The 24582-nt window shown below is 48.1% G+C and overlaps 1 protein-coding gene across 4 annotated transcripts in view; it reads left to right on the forward strand.

Moving 5' to 3' along the window:
• The window catches only part of PITPNC1 (phosphatidylinositol transfer protein cytoplasmic 1), a 280327-nt gene that overhangs the window by 138583 nt on the left and 117162 nt on the right, over positions 1 to 24582 (forward strand). Inside the window, exons 3-4 of one of the 4 annotated variants that reach the window (XM_089316776.1) lie at positions 12528 to 12616; positions 13639 to 13646. In XM_089316776.1, the coding sequence (XP_089172902.1) occupies positions 12528 to 12616; positions 13639 to 13646 (97 nt within the window). Of the gene's footprint in view, positions 1 to 12527; positions 12617 to 13638; positions 13647 to 17330; positions 17486 to 24582 lie in introns of those variants that run through there. The other 3 variants (XM_089316773.1, XM_070060433.2, XM_089316775.1) reach the window with 3 other exon arrangements.

The following is a 24582-nucleotide window of genomic DNA, read 5'->3' on the forward strand; positions in this document are numbered from 1 at the left end:
ATTATTATTTTTTCAGAATTGTAGGCTGTGTGACAGTGCACACCACGAAAGTGACAGCAACCACGGGAACTCATTTAATTCTATTCTCCTTTGTAAGCCCGACAAATGATTGCTGCAGGGAAAAATAAATGTTACTTTCTCAGAGATACTTTTAAGAATCATGATTCAAAATTGAGGACCAAGAGAAGGTCTTCTGGGATTTTTTTTTTTTTTAATCTGTAAATCAGGGCAAATGTTTGGCCTAGCAGCTGAGACAGGTTAGGAGGGCCGTGTCCCACATCAGAGTCCTGAGCTGACCCTCAGTTCCACTCCTGCTAATGCAGACCCTGGGAGGCGGGCGTGATGGTGCAATGGCTGCGTGCCTGCCACTCACCTGGGAGACCTGGATTGAGCTCCTGGCTCCCGGCTTCCGTGCTGGCCCAGTCACAGGTTCTGGGAATGAACCAGGGGATGTGTGTCTGTCTGTCTGCCTCTCAAAGAAAGAAAGGAAATTTAGAGTAGCACAGAACTTGTTGCAAGCATCTTACACACCTTCCAGTAGAGGACTTGTACCAGAAGGGTCTCCTTGCCAGACTAAGTGGAACAGAGAGGTCACCTGGAATCCCAGCTGCTGTCCTAAGAGATTGTGCGTCTCTGGGCCTCTCACTGGAAAACATGGTTGATCATAGCACCACGCATACTGCACAGGTTGCAGCTCAACTTAGAAATGTAGAATCTGAGGCCGGCGCCGCGGCTCACTAGGCTAATCCTCCGCCTTGCAGCGCCAGCACACCAGGTTCTAGTCCCGGTCGGGGCGCCGGATTCTGTCCCAGTTGCCCCTCTTCCAGGCCAGCTCTCTGCTGTGGCCAGGGAAGGCAGTGGAGGATGGCCCAGGTCCTTGGGCCCTGCACCCCATGGGAGACCAGGATAAGTACCTGGCTCCTGCCATCAGATCAGTGTGGTGTGCTGGCCGCGGCGGCCATTGGAGGGTGAACCAACGGCAAAGGAAGACCTTTCTCTCTCTCTCTCTCTCTCTCTCTCTCACTGTCCACTCTGCCTGTCAAAAAAAAAAAAAAAAAAAAGTAGAATCTGAAGTCCTGAATGTCCAGTGTGAATGAAAATTTGCCGATTTTTTTTCTTCCTTACAGAAAATGGCTGCTTTTTTTTCCTCCAAAGAAACCTTTTATTTAATGAATACAAATTTCATAAGTACAACTTTAGGAATATAGTAATTCTTCCCCTCATACCTGCCCTCCCACCCCATGTCCTCCTCCCTCTCCCATTCCCAGTCCCATTCTCCGTTAAGAGATTAACTTTATACATAAAATTAACTTTATACATAAAAGACCATCTCTATACTAAGTAAAGATTTCAACAATTTGCACACACACACACACACAGAACAAGTTTTACAGTTAATTCTCATAATACAACTCATTGAAGACAGAAGTCCAGCATGGGAAGTAAGTGCACAGAGACTCCTGTTGTTAATTTAACAATTAACACTCTAATGTGTGACATCAGTGACCACCTGAGGCTCTTGACATGAGCTGCCTAGGCTATGGATGCCTTTTGAATCCACAAATTCCGTCAGTATTTAGACAAGGCCATAAGCAAAGTAGAAGTTCTCTCCTACCTTCAGAGAAAAGTATATCCTTCTTTGATGGCCACTTGATTCCACTGGGGTCCCTCTCACAGAGATCCTTCATGTAGAACATTTTTTTTTTTTGCCACAGGATCTAGGCTTTCCATACCTGAAGTGCTTTCATGGGCTTTTCAGCCAGACCAGAATGGCCTTAAGGACTGATTCTGAGGTCAGAGTGCTATTTAAAGCAGTGTCATTCTATGAGTCTGTTGTGTACACTGCTTCCCATGTTGGAACATTCTCTCCTTTTTAATTCCACCTATTATTATTACCAGATACTTCATCTTATTTATGTTCCCTTTAACACTTAATTCTATCTATATGATCACTTTAACACTTTTTTTTTTTTTGACAGGCAGAGTTAGTGAAAGAGAGACAGAGAGAAAGGTCTTCCTTCCCAAATGGCCGCTACGGCCAGCACACTGCACCAACCCAAAGCAAGGAGCCAGGTGCTTCCCCCTGGTCTCCCATGCGGATGCAGGGCCCAAGCACTTGGGCCATCTTCCACTGCCTTCTCGGGCCACAGCAGAGAGCTGGCCTGGAAGAGGAGCAACCGGGACAGAATCTGGCACCCCAACTAGGACTAGAACCTGGGGTGCCAGCGCCGCAGGCCGAAGATTAGCCAAGTGAGCCACGGCACCGGCCATTTAACACTTAATATGGTCACATTAACACTTAAGATGGCATTTTTACCACCCAGCTTAATGGGATTTGGGGTCCCATGGCAAGTTTTTAAACTGTACCCTTAGAAGTAAGTCTGTAGGAATGTATGCAGAAATATACAGCTTTACAGTTTTGAGCTTCCTCCTCCTTCTCTTATTCCCACTATTATTTTTTATGGAGATCTATTTTCAATTGATTTTATACATATATGATTAACTGTTAAGTAAAGTGTTCAACAAATAGTAAGAATAAGAGAAAAAAAACCTGTTCCTCGACAGTCAAGACAAGAGCTGTTCAAGTCATTGCTTCTCAAAGTATCAATTTCACTTCTACAGGTTTCCTTTTAGGTGCTCTATTAGTTACCACAGATCAGGGAGAATGTATCGTATGTCCCATTGGGACTGGCTTATTTCACTAAGTATGATGTTTTCCAGATTCATCCATTTGACCAGATTTCATTTTTTTAAATCACTGTGCGGTATTCCATAGAGTATATATCCCATAATTTCTTTATCCAATCTTCAGTTGATGGGCATTTAGGCTGATTCCATGTCTTAGCTATTGTGAATTGAGTTGTAATAAACATGAGGGTGCCGATAATTCTTTTATTTGCTGATTTCATTTCCCACGAGTGGGATGGCTGGGTCATATGGTAGATCTGTGTCCAGATTTCTGAGATATCTCCAAACTGTCTTCCATAGTGGTTTTACCAGTGTACATTCCCACCACCAGTGGATTAGGATACCTTTTCCCCTACTTCCTTGCCAGTATTTGTTGTTTGTTGATTTATGTATGAGAGCCATTCTAACTGGGGTGAGGTGAAATTTCATTGTGGTTTTGATTGGCATGTCCCTGATGGCTAGTGATCCTGAACATTTTTTCATGTGTCTGTTGGCCATTTGGATTTCTTCTTTTGAAAAATGTCTGTTTAAGTCCTTTCCCATTTCGTAACTAGGTTGTTTATTTTGTTTTTTTGTGGAGTTTCTTGATCTCTTTATATATTCTGGTTATTAATCCTTTATCAGTTGCATAGTTTGCAAGTAATTTCTCCCATTCTGTTGGTTGCCTCTTCAGTTTCCTGAGTGTTTCTTTCGTGGTAGAGAAGCTTATCCATTTGATGTAATCCCATTTGTTAATTTTGGCTTTGATTGCCTGTGCCTCTGGGGTCTTTTCCAAGAACTCTTTGCCTGTGCCAATATCTTGCAGGGTTTCCTCCAATGTTCTGTAATAATTTGATGGTATCAGGTTGTAGATTTAGGTCTTTAATCTATTTTGAATGGATTTTTGTGTAAGGTGTAAGGTAGGGTTTCTGCTTCATACCTCTGCATGTAGAAATCCAGTTTTCCCAGCACCATTTGTTGAAGAGACTGTCCATGCTCCAGGGATTGGTTTTAGCTCCTTGATCAAATATAAGTTGATTACAGATGCTTAGTTTGCTTTTGGGTGTTTCTATTCTGTTCCATTGGTCTGTCCATCTGTTTTTGTACCAAAACCAGGCTGTTGTGATTATAACTACCTCATAGTATATGTTGTAATCTGGTATTGTGATGGCTCTGGCTTTGTTTTTGTTGTATAAGATTGTTTTAGCTATTTAAGATTTCCTGTGTTTCCATATGAATTTTTTTCTAGATCATCATTTTTTTCTAGATCTGAAAAGAATATCTTTGTTTTTTTAAGATTTACTTATTTATTTGAAAGTCAGAGTTACAAACAGAGAGAAGGAGAGGCAGAGAGAGAGAGAGAGAAAGAGAGAGAAGTCTTCTGTCTGATGGTTCACTTCCCAACTGGAGCTGCACCAATATGAAGCCAGGAGCCAGCAGTTTCCTCCAGGTCTCCCATGTGGGTGCAGGGGCCTAAGGACCTGGGACATCTTCTGCTTTCCCAGACCATAGCAGAGAGCTGGATCAGAAGTAGAGCAGCCAGGACTTGAAACAGTGCCCACATGGGCTGCCGGCACTGTAGGCAGCGGCTTCACCCACTGTGCCACAGGACCAGCACCTTTCTTTTGTATTTTGATTGGTATCACATTGAATCTATAAATTGCTTTCATAAGAATGGATATTTTGATTATATTGATTCTTCCAATCCATGAACATGGAAGATTTTTCCATATTTTTATATTTCTACTTCTTTAATGTTTTGTAATTCTTACTATAGAGATTCTTTTTTCTATTTTATTTTATTTTATTTTATTTTATTTTATTTTATTTTATTTTTGACAGACAGAGTGGACAGTGAGAGAGAGAGACAGAGAGAAAGGTCTTCCTTTGCCGTTGGTTCACCCTCCAATGGCCGCCGCGGCTGGGGCACTGCGGCCGGTGCACCGTGCTGATCCGATGGCAGGAGCCAGGTGCTTCTCCTGGTCTCCCATGGGGTGCAGGGCCCAAGTACTTGGGCCATCCTCCACTGCACTCCCGGGCCATAGCAGAGAGCTGGCCTGGAAGAGGGGCAACCAGGACAGAATCCGGCGCCCCGACCGGGACTAGAACCCGGTGTGCTGGCGCTGCAAGGCGGAGGATTAGTGAGCCGTGGCACCGGCCCTATTGTATAGATTCTTGACATCCTTGGTTAAGTTTATTCCAAGGTATTTGATTTTTTTTGTAGCTATCATGAATGGGATTGATCTTAGAAGTTCTTTCTCATCCATGGAATTGTCTGTATATACAGTTGTCTTTGTATACAAAGGCTGTTGATTTTTGTGTATTGATTTTATATCCTGCTACTTTACCAAACTATTCTCTGAGTTCCAATAATCTTTTGGTGGAGTCTTTTGAATCCCTTATATCTAGAATCATGTCGTCTGCAAATAGGAATAGTTTGACTTCCTCTTTCCAAATTTGTATCCCTTTGATTTCTTTTTCTTGCCTAATAGCTCTGGCTAAAACTTCCAGGACTATATTGAACAGCAGTGGTGAGAGGGAGCATCCTTGTCTGGTTCTGGATCTCAGTGGGAATGATTCCAAATTTTCCCCATTCAATAGGATGCTGGCCATGGGTTTTTCATAAATTGCCTTGATTGTGTTGAGAAATGTTCCTTCTAAAACCAATTTGCTTAGAGTTTTCATCATGAAAGGCTGTTGTATTTTATCAAATGTTTTCTCTGCATCTATTGAGATAATCATATGGTTTTTGTTCTTCTGTTTATGTGATGTATCTCATTAATGGATTTGCAAATATTGAACCATCCCTGCTTACCAGGGATAAATCCCACTTGGTCTGGGTGAATGATCTTTCTGATGTGTTGTTGGATTAGATTGGCTAGAATTTTGGTGAGGATTTTTACATCTATGTTCATTAGGGAAACTGGTCTATAGTTCTCTTTGTTGCATCTTTTCTGGGTTTAGGAATTAAAGGTGATGCTGGCTTCATAGAAAGAATTTGGGAGGATTCCCTCCCTTTCAATTGTTTTGAATGCCTTGAGAAGAATTAGAGCTAGTTCTTCTTTAAATGTCTGGTAGAATTCAGCAGTGAAGCCATCAAGTCCTGATCTTTTCTTTGTTGGGAGAGTGATTCAATTTATGTCTTGGTAATGGGTCTGCTTAGGTTTTCTGTGACATCATGTCTCAATTTAGGTAGGTTGTATGTGTCCAGGAATCTATCTATTTCTTCTAGGTTTCCCAGTTTGTTGGCATACAGCTCTTTGTAGTAATTTCTGATGATTCTTTTGGTTGGTGTCTGCTGTTACATTTCCTTTTTCATCTCTAATTTTTATTGATTTGGGTCGTTTTTCTTCTTTTTTTGGTTAGTTGGGCCATTGGTGTGTCAATTTTGTTTATTTTTTCAAAAACCATCTCTTCATTTTGCTGATCTTTTGTATTTTTTTAGTTTCAATTTTGTTGATTTCTTCTCTAATTTTAATTATTTCTTTTCTCCTACTAGTTTTGGGTTTGGTTTGCTATTTTTTTTTAGATTCTTGAGATGCATTGATAGCTCATTCATTTGGTACCTTTCCAATTTCTTGATGTAGGCACCAACTGCTATAAACTTTCCTCTTAACATTGCTTTTGCTATATCCCATAAGTTTTGATATGTTGTATTGTCATCTTCATTTGTTTCCAGAAATTTTTTTTATTTCAGTTTTGATTTCTTCTGTGACCCACTGTTCATTCAGGAGCATGTTGTTCAGTCTCCATGTATTTGCATATGTTCTAGATATTCCTGAGTTGCTGATTTCCAGCTTCATTACATAGTGGTCTGAGAAGATGCATGATATGCTTTCAATTTTTTTGAATTTGCTGAGACCTGCTTTATGGCCTAGCATGTGGTCAATCCTAGAAAATGTTCTGTGCACTGGTGAGAAGAATGTATGTTCTTCAACTGTAGGATGAAAAGTTCTGTAGATATCTGTTAGATCCATTTGGTCTATAGTGTTGATTAATTCTTCTTTTTCCTTACTGATTTTCTTCCTGGTTGATCTGTCCATTACTGAAAGTGGGGGTATTGAAATCCCCCATTGCTATTGTATTGTCTCCTTTTAAATCCCTTAACATTTCTTTTAAATGGCCAGGTGCCCTGTAATTATGTGCATATATGTTTATAAAAGTTAAATCTTCCTATTGAATTGTATCCTTAATCATTACGTAGTACCCTTCTTTGTCTCTTAACAGTTTTTTTTTCTATTTTGTCTGATATTAGGATGGCTAAACCAGGTCTTTTTGGTTTCTGTTAGAAAAGAATATCTTTTTCCATCCTTTCACTTTCAGTTTGCATGCCTCTTTGCTGGTGAGATGTGTTTCTTGTAGGAGGCAAATAGCTGGGTTTTGTTTTTTAATCCATTCAGCCAGTCTAAGTAACAACTTTGCCCTGCCATTTTTCCATAAATATTCCTATTTTTTACTTTGGATTTCCTTTGTACTTTTACTGGGAGATTTCTTTCCTTTACCTTCTTTTGTAATGATGACCATGTTTCTGTGTTTCTGTGTGCAGCACATCATTAAGCATCTTCGGCAGGGCTGGACAGGTAGTGACAAATGCTCTCAATTTTTGTTTGTCATGGAAGGTCTTTATTTCACTTTCGTTCATAAATGAGAGCTTTTCAGGGTATAGTATTCTGAGCTGACAGTTCTTTTCTCTTAAGAATTGAAATATATCTTGCCATTCTCTCCTAGCCTGTAGGGTTTCTGATGGGAAGTCTGCTGTGAGTCTATTTGGAGATCCTCTGAACATAATCTGGCATTTATTTATTTATTTATTTTTTTTTTTTGACAGACAGAGTTAGACAGTGAGAGAGAGAGACAGAGAGAAAGGTCTTCCTTCCATTGTTCACTGCCCAAATGGCTGCCACGGCCAGCGTGCTGTGCCGATCCAAAGCCAGAGCCAGGTGCTTCCTCCTGATCTCCCATGCGGGTGTAGGGCCCAAGCACTTGGGCCATCCTCCACTGACTTCCTGGGCCACAGCAGAGAGCTGGACTGGAAGAGATCAACCGGGATAGAATCTGGCACCCCAAATAGGAGTAGAACCTGGGTGCCAGCGCTGCAGGTGGAGGATTAGCCAAGTGAGCTGCGGCACCAGTCTGGCATTTCTTTAATGCACATTTTAGAATCTTTTCTTTATGTTTTACTATGGAGAGTTTGATTACAATGTGTTATGGTGAAGATCTTTTTCTGTTAGTGTCTATTAGGAATTCTGTTTACTTCCTGTATTTGGATATCCCTTTCTTTCTCCAAATTAGAGAAATTTTCTGTTATCATTTCACTAAAAAGGCATTCTAATCCTTTCTCTCTTTCCACGCCTTCAGGAACTCTTAGAACCCATATATTGGGTCATTTGATAGTATCTTGTAGATTACCAACAGTGTTTTTTAGTTTTCTAATTTCTTCTTCTTGTGTTTGGTCTGACTGTATAATTTCCTGTGCTTTGTCTTCTAAGTCAGATACTCTTTCTTATGCTTCACTGATTCCGTTAAGGCCTTCCACTGCATTTTTTATTTGTTCTATTGAGTTCTTCATTTCTAAGATTTCATATTTATTTCTCTTTAAGCTCTCAATTTTGTGGGAGAAATTTTCTTTCATGTCATGTATGAATTTCATTAGCTCCTGCATTTGCTTCCTATGATGAACTTTTTGAATTCCATTTCTGGCATTTCTTCAATCTCATCATCTTCACAATCTAGTATCAAAGTGTTGTGTATTTGGGGGCATCATGTTGTCTTCCTTGTTCTTATTTCTTGGATTGGTGCTTTTGTTATTTGCCATTTGTGGGGATAGTTGGTTTGTTTGTTTCCTTCCTTCCTTCCTTCCTTCCTTCCTTCCTTCCTTCTTTCTTTCTCTTTCCTGTGGTGGCTTTTATCTTTGGACTATATCTGAGTGAATACCTAGGGGTGTGTGGTGGGTGTGGCCAGGGAGCTCTGTTCAATGCTCCAGGGTGAAGGGCGTGTCTGAGGTGACACACCCAGGTTTGATGTGGTAAATCTTCCTTCCTTCCTTCCTTCCTTCCTTCCTTCCTTCCTTCCTTCCTTCCTTCCTTCTTTAATCAAAGTGGAGGTTTGTTCTAGTCTGTTGGCTAGACTCAGCTGAAATCCTCTCTTCAAAGGAGACCAGTGCCTGGGCGCCAGCCCCAGTGGGTGTATTTGTCCACTCTACCACAAGGACCACACAAAGGATCTGTGCAGTCCTCACTATAAGCTCAGATTCTCCAGCAGTGTCCCTCGCCAGGTAACCAGGGAGCCCAGATTGTGTGGAGCCTCCCCCAGTGACTGCCCAAAGTCCCAGCCTCTCCCTGAGTCCTCCCACACAGCCCCATTGAGAAAACAACTGTTGATTAGCGATGTGGCTGTGGCTGGGAGATTTTATCGCATGCGACAGGGAATGAATGGGTTATAGGAGGAAGAGAGGGTCTTGCACCCCAGAGCTGGAGGCAATGCGAGCCTGGAGGCTGTGTAGGGTGTGGATGGGACGTCTCCCCGCAGGAGGCCATGGAGATGGGTCGTGGGGCTGGCGGAGGGGTGAGCACTTTGTCAAAGCCTGACGGTGCCTTGTTACCTCCGGGAGAGCCTCCATCCCTACTGCAATCCATTAAAAGCATAAAACCACGACTTGCCTGCGCCTAGAACCCGCGTCTTCCTGCCCTCGCCTTGGCGTGGAGGGGACCGCACTGAGCCCAGCCAGCACAGTTGCCTGCAGTCGCTCTGCAGCGTCGGCGGCTGATATCACCCACCACCGGCAGACGCGCTGAGAGCCGCTGCCGGGGAGTAGCCCCGACCTGAGCGGAGTGGACGTCCACGAGCGGTTACTGTGCAGGCCCTTCTGTGGGACTCAGAGCCGCGAGAGGGATGAGGCGCGCCGGGTGTGCTTCGGCCCCGCCGCGGCTCCCCACAGCCAGCAGCGCCCTCCCGGGGCCGCTCCTCCAGCTCAGGGCGTCTGAGTCTGTCTACCCCCCCACCCCGCCCCAGCAGAGCTGTGGATTCGGCCCAGCTAGCCATTGAAGGCACCCGTTTATCTTCTCCACTGCTGGGCCTGGATACTGTCAGAAACAAGAGAAACAATTTGAGAAGAGGAGGAGGCACGTGGTGTTTCACTGGCTCCGGGTGTCATGTAAATTCCACCCTCAGGAGGGGTTGGGGAACCGATCTTCTGGTAACTGGCCGTCCCCTCTTTCCTACTTACATCCGCTTGGAATTCAGAGCTGCTGCTTTTAAGATTGTTTTATTTATTTGTGTTCATTTTGTTTGAAAGGCAGAGTCTCAGATGGGGATCTTCCATCCACTGGTTCACTCCCCAAATACCCACAACAGCCAGGGTTGGGCCAGGCAGAAGCCAGGAGCCAGGAGTTCCATCCAGGTTTCCCATGTGGGTGGCAGGGGCCCAAGCACTTCACCCATCACCTGCTGCCTCCCAGGGTGCATTAGCTGAGAGCTGGAATTCTTTTTTTTAAAAGATTTTATTTATTTATTTATTTACTTGAGAGGGAGAAGTTACAGACAGTGAGAGGGAGAGACAGAGAGAAAGGTCACCTGTCCATTGGTTCACTCCCCAAATGGACACAACGGACGGAGCTGCACCAGTCTGAAGCCAGGAGCTTCTTCCAGGTCTCCCATGCGGGTGCAGGGGCCCAAGGACTTGGACCATCCTCTACTGCTTTCCCCAGGCCACAGCAGAGAGCTGGATTGGAAGAGGAGAAGCTGGGACTAGAACTGGCACCCGTATGGGATGCCGGCGCCGTAGACAGAGGATTAACCTACTGTGCCACAGAGCCGGCCCCGGGAGCTGGAATCTGAAGTGGAGCCTGGACTGAAACCCAGACACTCTGCTATGGGATGTGACGTCGTTGGTGGTGTCTTTACTGCACCAAAGTCCCAGCTGCTTCTTGATGCCCTTCATCGCCATCCTGCAGCCCTAGAGGGCTCAGTCCGTGTGGTCCCCTGGGTCTGAGCTACATGCGCCTCCTAGACAACTCCTGTAGGCACCAGAGTTGGAAAGAAGCCAGATGGCAGCTTCTGGAGAGACAGAACCCCTGTGCTAGAGGAAACCTTGCAGGCAGCTGTAAGGGATGGGTAGTGTTTCATATGGAAGCACAATATGTACGAAATTCTCTGGGCCCATGCCGCACAACAGGGTTGTCTCTGAGAGAAGGCAAAGCAAAACTCCATTAGCATTGGCTTTATAGAAGACCTTGGACCTGTGCCTTTGGGGAATTGGTTTTCTGCAGATGGCCTGGCAGGCCTTTGCCCCTGAGGGATGGCCCTGTGGCTGTGCCAGCATCCTAGGGCCACCGAAACAAATCGCCACACACCAGGCACCTTACTGAACCCCACTGTATCCTGTTGTGGTCTGGAGCCCACAAGTCGGCCACCAAGGTGTTGGAAGCGCTGGCTACGGCACCTGTAGCAACCCTGAGTGCTCCTGACCTTGAAGCGGCTTTGCTGCATTTCTGCTTGCATCTTCCCCTGAGTGTGTCTCTGGGCCCCACCCATCCCTTCCTCTGCACACCCTAAATCCAGGATGATTTCACCTTAAAATCCTGAACTTGGCCGGCGCCGCGGCTCACTAGGCTAATCCTCCGCCTTGCGGCGCCGGCATACCGGGTTCTAGTCCCGGTTGGGGCGCCGGATTCTGTCCTGGTTGCCCCTCTTCCAGGCCAGCTCTCTGCTGTGGCCAGGGAGTGCAGTGGAGGATGGCCCAGGTGCTTGGGCCCTGCACCCCATGGGAGACCAGGAAAAGCACCTGGCTCCTGGCTCCTGCCTTCGGATCAGCACGGTGCGCCGGCCGCAGCGCGCTGGCCAAGGCGGTCATTGGAGGGTGAACCAACGGCAAAAGGAAGACCTTTCTCTCTGTCTCTCTCTCTCACTGTCCACTCTGCCTGTTAAAAAAATAAAAATAAAAATAAAAATAAATCCTGAACTTAATTACATCTGCCAGCACTTTATTTTCAAATAAGGTGAAGATACGGACTTAGCTTTTTGAGGGGACACAGTTCAACCCACTACAGTGATCAAGGAGCTATATTCGATTCCTCTTCCTATATCTAAGTTCCTAATCCTTATTGCTCTTGTCCATTTTCAAATTGCCACTCGTGGGGCAGGCATTGTGGTAGTGGCTTGCCTGGGAAGTCCACATCCCATATCAGAGAGTTTCTGGGCTCAGGCTCTGCCTCCAGTTCTGATCCAGCTTCCTACTAATGCACACCCTGGGAGGCAGCAGATGATGACCTTGCAAGGCCTTGAGTTCCTTCCACCCACATGGATGACCCACGTGGAGTTCCTGGCTCCTGGCTTCAGCCTGGACAAGCTTGGCTGCTGCAGGCGTCTGTGGGAGTGGCCCAGAGGATGCTGGATATCGCTCTCTTTGCCTTTTGAATAAATAAACATTTTTAAATGTCTATGAGTTGCTAGGCTGAAGCCTGTCTGTAATATTAGTTTTTGTCCCCGCTCCCCCATAAATATCCCTTTATTCTACTGTTGCCACTCTGGGGAGGCAGAGGCCAAGCTGGCCAAACCATCCTAATATGGCACCTCTCAGGTGCTGAATTCTCTTGTCCTTGCAAACCCAACCAAGGAGAACTGGTGTCTGGTCCCAGGGAGGCCCCCACCTTCTCACCTTTGCACCTTCTGCCTTGACACATTTTGCAAGCAGGGGAATGTGCACAGGAAATGGTTAACCCCGGTAAATACTGGAGAGAAGAGGAAGAGATGCTGAGAATTCCTCTACTCTCCATAGCAATCCAGAAACATGTAGTAACAGGGTGAAACTCTGAATGGACTTTAATTTTCTTTTTCTTTCTTTCTTTTTTTTTTCTTCCTAGCAAACTTCCTAGTTGGGCCAGAGCTGTTGTCCCCAAGATATTTTATGTCACAGAGAAGGCTTGGAACTATTATCCCTATACCATCACAGGTGAGTTTTTGGTCCGGCCAGCACGCCTGGACATAGCAGTAGTGGCACGTCCCAGACTTGGGCTGAGCATCCAGGCAAGGCCTTGTGGGAACCCTGTCATAGCTCCCCTACCTTTTGCTTTCATAGTTCCACGTCCTGGGTACTCAGCCCCCACACTGAGGCTTGGGAGGCACAGAGGAAGTGGGGGTTGGGTTAAGCTGGGGCAGCCAGTGCACCGTACTTTTTCTAGAAGTAGTAGAGAAGCAAGGGAAGATCTGTTAGTGACGTTTCTAGAGAGCCTGTTATCTTTATTCTCCCCTGATGCCCCAGTACCTCCCAAGAAATTTGGGGGTGTGATTTGTCTGTAAACAACTTGTTTAATTTGACTACTTTGCTTCACAGCCCCACCCCCATTGTTTTTTAATTTTAATTCTAATTTGTTTAAAAGACTGTTGGCTTTCTCTGCCCTAATCAGAGATGATAAGGAGATCTTTAAGGCAAAGATAATAAATGCTCTACACCAAACTCTGCACTAGGAACAGCACCCCCCACCCCCAAAAAATGTAGAACGGTTTGGTTCCTTTCCTGAACACATAAAAAGTTGAGATCCCACTCCAGCAACATCAAAAGAGGCCCTTTTTATTGGCTATGAAATCTGCTTTTCCACTTAAAAGATTGCCTTTGTGGTTAATGACATGCTTGACTGGAATTATGAGTCTTTAATTCTGCTTTTATAATGCCAACTCCTTGGATTTTAATTAGCCGCAAACCTATAGGCTAATTGAATCTCGCCTTCCCGCCTCATCGTGCAACCGCAGAAGTCTCGCCCTGAAGAGCACCAGAACAGTGGAGAGACATTCGGTGTAGATGAAAGTTTAATTTCTGGGAAGCTTATTTGCCACATTTGTAGTAATTCTAATTCGCCAGTATTTGGTAGGACTGTGGTTTTGTGTTGTGTGTAAGCATAGTCTAAATCATCATTTTCTCTCTCTCTTTTTTTTTTCCTTTCCCCTCCTCTTGTCCAAATGAACACCTGGAAACAGAGTACACAGTAAGTTTCATTTAATTAAATTTTTAAATATTCTGTCTGCGATCCCTGGAGTAATTGGGACATCCCTTGTATTCATCTTATCAAAGTAATAATTTTGTAAAGGGGAATAATTCAGAATCAGAAATATTTAAATGCAGGCCATTACATAGTTATATATAATGCAATAATTTGAATGTTCTCATTTGTTCAAGAATATGAATGTTAATTTAGAGTGCCTTGATAGTCACTTTACATAATTAACTTTCACTTGTAATTTTTAAAATAGCTGCACTGCCTTATTGGTGATAGTTCGCTAGAATAGAAGAACGGTTTCTAGCAACGACATATTAAAGAGATGACCGCAGTCACTGAGGGGGGGCGGGGGGCCTATCCCCACAGGCTGTGTCCTGCTCCTTTATTAGAGAACCTTAAAAAGATTGTAAACTGTTTCACTCAGAGCTCTGCAGTGGGCAGCCTCTGTGGCTTAATAAAATCATTTCACCTCTTCCTGTTCTTAGAATTCCTAAACTCATCGCTCCACGTCAGAGGGGAGTGAGTACATGCAGTCACATCATGTTGGGGTATTTTGATTTGGGTCCTTTTCCCCGGTGGTCCACAGGCCAAGCTGTTATAACAAGAAAATGCTTGGTGGAACTGGTGATAAGTGTTGAGGTTTTGGTTGTAATCCAAACAGCCAAAGGGAAGAAGATATGGTGGAGGAAAATGACTCATTGTGTCCTTGGCGTGAGCATGGTGCCCAGCAGGTACAGGGTGCTTGGAGTTATTCAGTGACAGAAGGAATGCATCCATGATAGGTGATAGATTGATTGATTGATTATGTGAGCCATCACATTGCCTCCCAGGATCTGTGCCAGCAGGAAGCTAGAGTCAGGATCTGGAGTGGAGCTTTGAACCCAGGCACTGCAATGTGGGATGCAGGCGTGCGAACTGACATCTTAACCGCCAGTCTACATGCCTGACCCTGTTTAATGATATTGTGTTCATCTCTAAAGAACACAGAGAGGTAGGCACGGTGGCACATCAGGTTAAGCCTCCACCCGGAACGCCTGCATCTCAGATTGGGATACTTGGAATCGAGACCTCCCTCTGCTTCTAATCCAGCTTCCTGCTAATGCGCCAGGGAGGCAGCAGGCGATGGCTCAAGGACTTGGTTTCCTACCACCCGTGCGGAAGACCTGGATGGAGTTCCTGGCTCCTACTTTTGCCCCAGCCCAGCCCTTGTGAGCATTTGGGGAATGAATCAGTGGATGGAAGCTCTCTCTCTCTCCCTCCCTCCTTTCCTTCCCCCTCTCTCTGTCACTCTTTCACATAAGTAAATAAATGTTAACAAAAAGAAAGAGTATGTCTGAAAGTGCCGAGATTCTGAAAGCAGAATGAAAAGCATGGTTCCTGACAAAGTTGCCCCCATGGGACCTCACCGTGCCTACACGGTCCTCCAGTGGACACCTTCCAAGCCAGCTCCATCACCGGGCACCCCGGGCTCCTGTGCCAGCCTCAGTGTGGGGCACAGAGGATTTCCGAGGAACTTGACTTCTGCCGAGTCTCTGCCCCCACAGTTCGAATCAGCGCCATTACAGGGACACGGGTGATCTGACTTCTATTTGAGAAAATCTAGGGACAAAACACACCGAGAGGAAGGTCGTTACAGCTGCAAGGTCTCCCGTCCGCCCTCTTCCGTCTGACTCGGGGTATTGCTTGGCCCCCATAGCTTTTATTCTCATGTCTGCAGATCGTCCCGCAGTGCAGTCCTTTGAGTTACTGTCTTTCACTCCGAGGTCAACAGTCGTTTATTAAGTGCCTGTGAGGTCTGAAGCGTCACGCTAGATGGCATCACTGAGCAATTACCGCTGCCCTTTGGGGTCACAGTCTAGTGGGAAATAGCAGGACACACAGAGCCCCGGAGTCCTCAGCAGGTCTGGGGTTTTCTGGAGGCAGGCGGGGGCAGCGGGGTGGACGCCCCCCAGGGGACAGGCTGGCACCAGACCTGTCTGCTGGGCTGGCGGCAGAGGGTCACAGCAGAGGGCAGAATGCATGGCTCTTGGGACTCCAGACAGATGAGCAATCGCAGTAGGACAGGAGCGGCTCTGGTGTCTGGACTGGAACCTTGAGTGTCAGGGACATGGCTACCGTCCCCAGGAGCGGGACACAGGAGTCTCAGGTAGGTTCAGTCCCATGGTGCTGGGGGACAGTTAGGATGATCCCTGATTACAGTCAATGGAAACCTTGCTTAGGCTCTTGAGTTGTGACACAATAGTCTCTCACGGTGCTGGGCAGCTCCCTGCCAGCCTCCCAGACACAAGGCAAAAGAACAGGGGTTCCGCAGGGCTGTGATGGTCAATACGCTGGGCGTCTGGGACGCATTTTTGATTTATGATATTTTCAGCTTCGGTTGGGTTTGGGGTGTAGCTCCATCGTGAGTTGAGAAGCCTCTGTGTCAGTGTGTCCTACATATTGCACGTGGAACATGGTTAGGCCAAGAGGCGGTTGTCTCGTGTTTGAGCTGGCAGCCATCCAGGGGGAAGGTGACAATGTGGCAGAAGCCGAGGGCACTGGTCTTGTCTGGAGGACCATACCCTCATGGCCTCAACTAACCCTGATCCCCTCCCAAAGACCATACCTCCAAATACCATTGCCTTGGGGCTTCGGGCTGCCTACAGATCCCCCCAGTATGAATTTTGGGGGCCACAGTTCATAGCGTGCTCATTGCAGGCCCAGTAAGCAAGTGCTGTGGCTGGGTCCCGGCCACCTAGACACGGGGGGCCTCTTGTGCTCTGAATAGCAGCTCCAGTTCTGGCTTTAAGTCTCTGTAGGGAAGCCACAATCCACCTGACTGCTTCGGTTGTGTGTCCCATCCCAGGTATAGGACAGCTTTTCCTTTGCTCTCCCTGGTGTCAGGGGTCTGGATTTCTCTGTGTGTCCATCTGGCTCCAGGTGCATCCTCCGGCGCGCAGTGTGCTTTCTGAAGCTGCCCCCTTGTGTGGCCTCAGCCGTGTTCTTACACTCCCTGCCCCAGCAGCCTGACCCTGACCGTGGGCCCGCCCCAGGGACTAGCAGAGCAACTTCCCATTGCCTTTACCTTGTTTCCTGCTTCTAGGGCTTTGCAGGGAGCTCTGCATCCCTGCTTCCTTTCACCCCGAGCTCCACGTTTCCTGCTTTCCAAAAGCAAAACTTCCCCAACAGATAGCCAGCTAGGATCCCCACACCCTGCCTGCACGTTCCACAGCCGTGTCTCCCGCAGAGGGCTTCGCCCAGAGCAGCAGCACCCCCACGCTGTGACCCCCTGGGTCTTATGCCCGACCATCCCGTTCTTGAGACCCCGCTCTGCCCTCACCGGTGACGACACCCACGTTAGACAACTTTGTGTTTCAGGTCATCTAGGGCTGTGACAGTACCACAGTTAATGCAACACAGAAGAGTTGTGTCGTCACTGTGAGCATCTGTGTGTATCTGGAATTCTGTGGAAAGACCATTTGCCCAGGAAGTGGAAAAATATCGTTAGCTCGGTTATGGGAAAACAATCTTAATTATACAGTCTGCAAAGAATAGCACGAGGACGGTTTTCCAGAGGACAGGCCGATGAGCCAGGCCTTCGGACCGGCAGGTTCTTCTCAAGTCTGTCAAGTCACAAAGGACGGTGCCTGGGGGAAACTGGCTGCCTTCCAAAGTAGTTGATTTTGTTTTTCTAGAGCTAAAAAAGCCTGCACTTGGAGACGAACATCACCGAGCAGAAGCAATGCAGCCTCGGCAGTAATGCAGGAGAAAGGATTTTCTCCTCATTTGTAGGATTTGAAACCATGAGCTACGGTGCGCTGACGAGTGCCGTGGAGTGCGTGACTCGAGTATGTATTTTGTTGCCATGGCCCTGCCTCTTCATCACGTCTTTCTTTTTTCTTACTTGTATGTATTTGAAAGGCAGAGTTACAGAGAGAGAGGGAGAGAGATCTTCCATCTGCTGGTTCGCTAACCAAATGGCACAATGGCTGGGTCTGGGCCAGGCTGAAACCAAAAGCTAAGAGCTTCATCCGGGTCTCCCATGTGGATGCAGAGGCCCAAGCACTTTAGGAATATTTTGCTACTTTCCCAGGCACATTAGCAGGGAGCTGGACCATCTTTTTTTTTTAAATATCTATTGATCTATTTGACAGAGTGACAGAGAGAGAAGGGGAGAGAGAGATCTTCCATCTGCTGTGTCACTCACCAGATGGCCATAATGGCTGGGGCTGGGCCAGACTGAAGTCAGGAGCCAGGAACTCCATCGGGGTCTCCCACGTGGGTGGGCAGGGACCCAGGTTCTTGGGCCATCGTTTTGCTGCCTGCCAGGAAGTACAGGGCAGCCAGGACTTGAACCAGCTGCTTAACCCACTGTTCCATGTTTTGAGCACCTGCCCTCGATAAAAGAAGCAATGGCAGTGGAGGTGTGCCCAGTGGCAGTGGGGGTGTGCCTTTCTGCTGGTTAGAATGGGTGCCAGCCTGCAGAGAGAAGGGCCTTGTTACCCAACCATTTAATCATCTAGATGAGAGAGCCAGAGAGAGGAAACTGAGCAACCAGGAGGAGTGAGGTGACCTCTGGTGAGAAGCCAGCAGCACAGGTGGGATTGCTCAGATTGGTTTAGACGAGCCAGGGAGGAGGGCCTCTGTTGGGAGCCACCCAAGGTGAATTTGGCTGATCTTCCCAGGAATGCCACAAGGGAGACCGAGGCTTTTTCCTGATGCCTTGGATTGGAATTTTGCTCGCTCTGTAGGCCTTGACAGCTTCCGCAGTGACCCAGCGAGCTGAGAGGTGCTGTGTGTTTAGACTGAAGATCTTTGTTCCTTTTCTTTCTGAAGTTTCCCCCTCCCCCTTTATTCTGCGCCCCAGGCAAAGGGCAGCAGAAAGCAGTAAGCTGCAGACTTAGGAGATTGGGGTCAGAACCCTAGGACTGATCTCGTTGGGAAGGCCATGAGAGAACCATTGCAGCTGCTTCGTAAGCTAAGGGAACAAAGCCCCCAAGCATCCTTTATCTGGGATGATGGAGACAGGGGTCAGCTGGTTAGGAAATAGCTTTTACCTTCACATCACAACTAACCCCGAAGAACCAAGGTAGTACACTATTTTTTTTTTAAAGAAAGATTTATTTATTTGAAAGGCAGAGTTACAGAGAAAGAGAGGGAGAATAAGAGAGAAAGCTCTTCCATCCACTGGTTCACTCTCCAAATGTCTACAGTGGCTGAGGTTGGACCAAGCCAGAGCCAGGAGCTTCATCAGGGTCTCCCACATGAGTGCAGGGGCCCACGGACTTGGGCCATCTTCTGCTGCCTTCCCAGGTGCGTTAGTAGGGAGCTGGAACATAAATGGAGCAGCCAGGACTTGAACTAGCGCTCATATGGGATGCCAGCGCTGCAGACGGTGGCTTAATACAACCCTGGCCACAGTATACAAAAATTTTTTTAAAGACTTATTTTATTTATTTGAAAGACAGAGTTACAGAGAGAGTAGAGGCAGAGAAAGAGGTCTTCTTGCCGGCGCTGCGGCTCACTAGGCTAATCCTCCGCCTGCGGTGCCGGCACCCTGGGTTCTAGTCCCAGTCGGGGCGCCGGATTCTGTCCTGGTTGCCCCTCTTCCAGGCCAGCTCTCTGCTGTGGCCAGGGAGTGCAGTGGAGGATGGCCAAGTACTTTGAACCCTGCGCCCGCATGGGAGACCAGGAGAAGCACCTGGCTCCTGGCTTCAAATCAGCACGGTGCGCCGGCTGCAGCGGCCATTGGAGGGTGAACCAACGGTAAAGGAAGACCTTTCTCTCTGTCTCTCTCTCTCACTGTCCACTCTGCCTGTCAAAAAAAAAAAAAAAAAAAAAAAAAAAAAAAAAAAAAAAAAAAGAGGTCTTCCATCCGCTGGTTCACTCCCCAAATGACCACAATGGCCATAGCTGAGCTGATCTGAAGCCAGGAGCCAGGAGCTTCTTCTGGGTCTCCCACATGGGTGCAGGGGCTCAAAGACCTGAGCCATCTTTCTACTGCTTTCCCAGGCCATAGCAGAGGGCTGGATTGGAAGTGGAGCAGCCGGGTCTTGAACCGGTGTCTATATGGGATGCTGGCGCTGCAGGCCAGGGCTTTAACCAGCTGCACCACAGTGCTGGCCCCCACAGTACACAATTTTGAGTGGCAAGGAGAAGCATTCTGTATTTCTTTTAAAAAAAAGATTTATTTATTACTTTATTTGAAAATCAGAGTTACACAGAGAGAGGAGAGGCAGAGGGGGTGGGGGAGTCTTCCATCCGATGGTTCACTCCCCAGTTGGCCGCAGTGCCTGGAACTGCACTGATCTGAAGCCAGGAGCCAGGAGCTTCCCCTAGGTCACCCACGTGGGTGCATCTTCTACTGCTTTCCCAGGCCATAGCAGAGAGCTGAATTGGAAGTGGAGCAGCCGGGTCTCCAACTGGCGCCCATATGAGATGCTGGCACTGCAGGCCAGGGCATTAACCCACTACGCCACAAGGCCGGCCCCAAAGCATCCTGTCTTTCTACAGGGAGCCATGTGAGCAGGGACGTGTCGCTCCCCCATTCGCGGAGGAACGACACTGGACCCTGCGCTGTTCTTTCGGCTCGGCTCTTCCCGGGTTAGCTGCCAGTCCCTCACTCGCGGAGGAACGACGCCGTCCTGGGTTAGCTGCCAGCCCCTCCACCTCCGTGGAGGGGCGGCACCCCCCGCCGCTTTCCCCACTTCCGCGGAGGAGCGGGACACCGCCGGCCGGCTCTCTCGGGGGCTGCTCAGATGTTCCTCAGCTGTTCCTCTTAGATGTTCCTGGTGCATGTTGTCTCTCTCCTCCTTTATAGTCCTCTTCCACCAATCCCAACTCTGCTGCCCACACAGCGAGCACGCTGCTCTCTTCCAATCAGGAGCAGGATCAGCTCCTGCAATTTATCAGTCAAGTTGGTGAGAGGCAGCTGCGTAGAAGTTTACTCCTCCCCAGCACCATATTGCGGGAGAGCAGATGCATAGAATAAGTCTTAATTCCAGTAACTTAGTCTAGTCTCAGTTGCTCCCCACAGGGACGTACTGGGGACAAGGCCAAACAGTCTTCCCATTGAGGGCACTGATGCGCAAGGCAGCAACTAGGCACAGGCTTGGAGAGCACCCTCACGAAGAGGTGATGCAGGCATGGGTCATGACGTGGGACTGATGTCAGCAAGAGTGAGACGGCCAAGTTCAAAACTCTTCAGGGAGCTAGCATCATGGCGCCTGCAACACTGGCATCCTATATGGCTGCCAGTTCAAGTCCTGGCTGCTCCACTTCCATTCCAGCTCCCTGCTATTACACCTGGGAATGCAGTGGAAGATGATCTAAGTACTTACACCCTTGAACCCACGTGGGAGACTCGGATGAAGCTCTTGGCTTCAGCCTGGCCTAAGCCCAGCCCTGGCTGTTGCAGCCTTCTGGGGAGTGAATCAGTGGATGGAAGATTTCTCTCTGTCTCTGTTTCTCTTCCTCACTCTCTAACTCTGTCTTTCAAATAAATAAATCAATCTTTATTTAAAAAAAAAATCTTCAGAGTTGCAGAGAATTTAGCTGGAAAGTCTCTCACCATTTACAGTTACCAGTTAGGGGATATACAGAGTTAGAAGCCTGCCTCATGCAGGACTTCTCAGAGCCAGTACTACTCTGACACACACTGTGAATTTCCAAAGGAAGCTGTAGGACACAACCCGGCCAGCTCTGGAAGTCTGTCCCGGGACCTTGGATTTTTCAGGGCCAGTCATCTAAAACTTAGGGGGATTCCAGAAGTTTCTCTCAGCATCAGAGAGTTCTGTGCTAGTGGATCAGTTGTGTTCAAGTGAACATTATTTCCGTTAAATTTCACTGGACTAAATATAGTGCCTGAAGATTACCGTCACTCATATACCAACGGTTTTTGAAGAATGCCCAGTAGTAATGAAAATATTTTGGTTTTGGAAGAGTCAGGTGACACTGAACATGTAAGTTCCCTTGTAAGAGAAGGCAGCAGCGCATAGGGGTGACGGTGAGTTTGCAGTAGGAAAATGGGCCGGGCCGGGGCAGGAGAGGGAAGCAGGCATTGGTCTACGCAGTTAAAATGCCCACATTCCACTTTGGAGTGCCTGGGTTTGATGCCCAGCCTCACTTCTGATCCAGCCTCCTGCTGACACCAGACCACGGGAGGCAGAGGGTGATGGCTCAGGGGGTGCCGGGTTCAAGTCCCAGCTGCACTCTGCATTCCAGCTTCCTGCTCATGCAGAGCTGGGAGGGAGCCGTGATGGCTCAAGCAGTTGAATCCCTGTTATCCTCATCCGGTTGGGAGACCTGGACTGTGTCCCCAGCTCCCAAATATAGCCTGGCCCAGCCCCACCAGTGCAGACGTTTGGGGAGTGGATGAGGAGATGGGAGCACTGTCTGTCTCTCAGGAACAAGAGAGAGAACAAAAGAAAATAAACCCGTGGAATGGGTGAGCCCATTGCAAAGCGGCTTACCCCAGATGTGCTGTCGCTCTGGTGTGGGGCAGGGGCTTGTCTCCCCGTCTCAGCAACCCAGCCAGGGCCTGGCGAGTGGGAGCTGGGGGCCACCAGCTTGCCTTGTGATCAGGTTACCCCATTTCTTTTTTTTTTTTTTTTTAACATTTACTTATTTATTCAAAAGTCAGAGTTACACAGATAGAGAGGGAGGGAGGGGGAGAGAGAGAGAGAGAGGTCTTCCATCTGATGGTTCACTTCCCAGATGGCCGCAACTGCACCGATCAGGAGCCAGGAGTTTCTTCCGGGTCTCCCACGTGGGTGCAGTGGCCCAAGGACTTGGACCATCCTCTACTGCTATCCCAGGCCATAGCAGAGAGCTGGATCAGAAGAGGAGCAGCTGGGATTTAGAACCGGCGCCCATATGGGATGCCGGCGCTTCAGGCCAGGGCATTAACCCACTGCGCCACAGTGCTGGCCCCAGGTTACCCCGTTTCCACATGCCCTCACCGCTCCAGAGCTCTGCTTTGTACTTCAGAGAAAATTAATTCAGCCATTTTCAGAAGGGAGCAGAAGATAATGCACATTTCTCTGCCACAAGGAGATGTTTCAATTGTTGGTTTTTTTCTTTTTTTAACACCACTCAGAGTACCTTTATAGAGGGAAATCGTCACAGAGAAGTTATTTTTTAAAAGGAATGCTCAGGAGAAGATTTTCCTAGGAAATCCTTTTCCGCGTTGTGGGTTTTCCGCTTGCGGTACTGAACAATGGGGCTTTTCTGCACTTGGCCGATGCCCGTGGAATCGTGCTCAGTTCCGATCGGTGACCTTGGAGGAATGCTGCTGCGGGGGAGGTTTCGTTCTGCAAAAATTGAATACCTGTGGCGATGGCTGCACTCATGGCAGCAGGGCAATTAAGGGAATGCAGAATTGCCCCGTCCTCTGACCGTTCAGTCACTACCGTGCGCTCCGCTTCCCAGACGAGTGTTGCTGCTGGGATGTAGCCAGCTTTTCAGTTCAGAAGGTTAACACTGGTTGTGTGGACATGAAAGGGGAATCTGCCTGGCTGGTTCTGAGGGGAGAGTTGTAACAGGAACGCCTGCCCTCTGGCCACTCCCTGCCTGGCCGTACGCCTGCCCCTATCCGGGGAGTCACCCCGAGCCTTGCTCGCTCCGTCACTGACTGGTGTTTCCTTCTCGTTTCATGTGGTCTGCCTGTCTCTTTAAATTCTTGCCTGGCCTTTATCGCGTGCAGCTATCAGTATCCACGAGCATCCTCTGCTTATTTCTGCCTTGACAAGTCCAGCCCGAGATTGCACGAGCCTGAATTTCATTCCTCGGCTTGATTTTCCTAGAAGCAACCCTCCCCCATTCAGAAAATGTGTGCTCATTCATGTATTAGGCTCCGTCTCCCTCCCAGCCTTGCTTCTCCAGCGAGTTGCTGGTACCCGGCCTGGCAGAGGATGGGAGGGGGCTCCATCGACGAGTGAATGAACCGAAGTCCCCATGCAGGGTACAGGCTGGTGGGAGGCAGAGGGGCCGACGTGCGTTTCCTTGCCGTGAGCTGGAATACAGCAGTCTTCCGGCTGTAGCTCAATGCTCTGCCTTCCACACCCTCTTCCACTTCCCTCTCCGAGCCCACCGTGCGGCCTGGCCCCGTTCTCTCCCTGTGCGGCAGAGCTTTGGGAGGTCACTCTCTGATTCATCCTCATCCCGTGGTGCACATGCAGTTCTCTTCCTCCCTCCACTTCTCTTTGCTTTAAAGTTCCTCCTCTTTTTTCTGCATCTCCTCTGGAGCTATCTTCATGGCGCATTTCCCCCAAGCTACCCCCTCTAGCTGTGTGTCAGGTCAGAGGGGGCCCTCAAAACCCACAACGGTGACGAGAACCCAGAGAGGTGTCATGATTGCCTTTGATTCTTTGCCTGCATGGTGACTGAGACGGTCAGTGGAAGGCGGGCACCTGGACATTCCGCTTCTTGAAATTGCAGTGAGGAATTGGCTGCTTCGGGCCCTGGCTCCTCCACTTCCCGGGGACCCCTGCGGCCCATGCGGGAGTCCTGGGCTCAAGTGTCCCTGCTCCGCTTCCGGGTCCGGCTTCCAGATGGTGCGTACCCCGGGAGGCAGCAGGTGACGGCTCAAGTATTTAGTTTCCTGCCTCCCCTGTGGGAGACTCAGTTGGAGATTTGAGCTCTTGACTTTGGCTTGGCCCATCCCTGGCTGCTGTGGGCATTTGGGGAGTAAATCAGTTGCTGGAAGATCTCTCTCTCTCTCTCTTTGTCTCTGTCTCTCTCTCTCCTTTTCACATAAAATGAAAATTATGAATTAATTAACTAAAAATTTTCTTCCTAATGAAGCGAAAATTGAAATGTACCCTAGGGTCTCGGTGCAGAGTGCCCACGTGTCCGGGTTCACCATCTAGTCTCCTGTTTTACAAGCAACAAGGCTTTTCTCTGTTCCTTTCTGCCGTCTGCCACCCCCGGGGTCCTGAAAGGCAAC

Source organism: Oryctolagus cuniculus, chromosome 17 (assembly GCF_051225735.1).
Source record: "Oryctolagus cuniculus isolate XC-2025 breed Fujian yellow rabbit chromosome 17, ASM5122573v1, whole genome shotgun sequence".
Classification (NCBI taxonomy): domain Eukaryota; kingdom Metazoa; phylum Chordata; class Mammalia; order Lagomorpha; family Leporidae; genus Oryctolagus; species Oryctolagus cuniculus.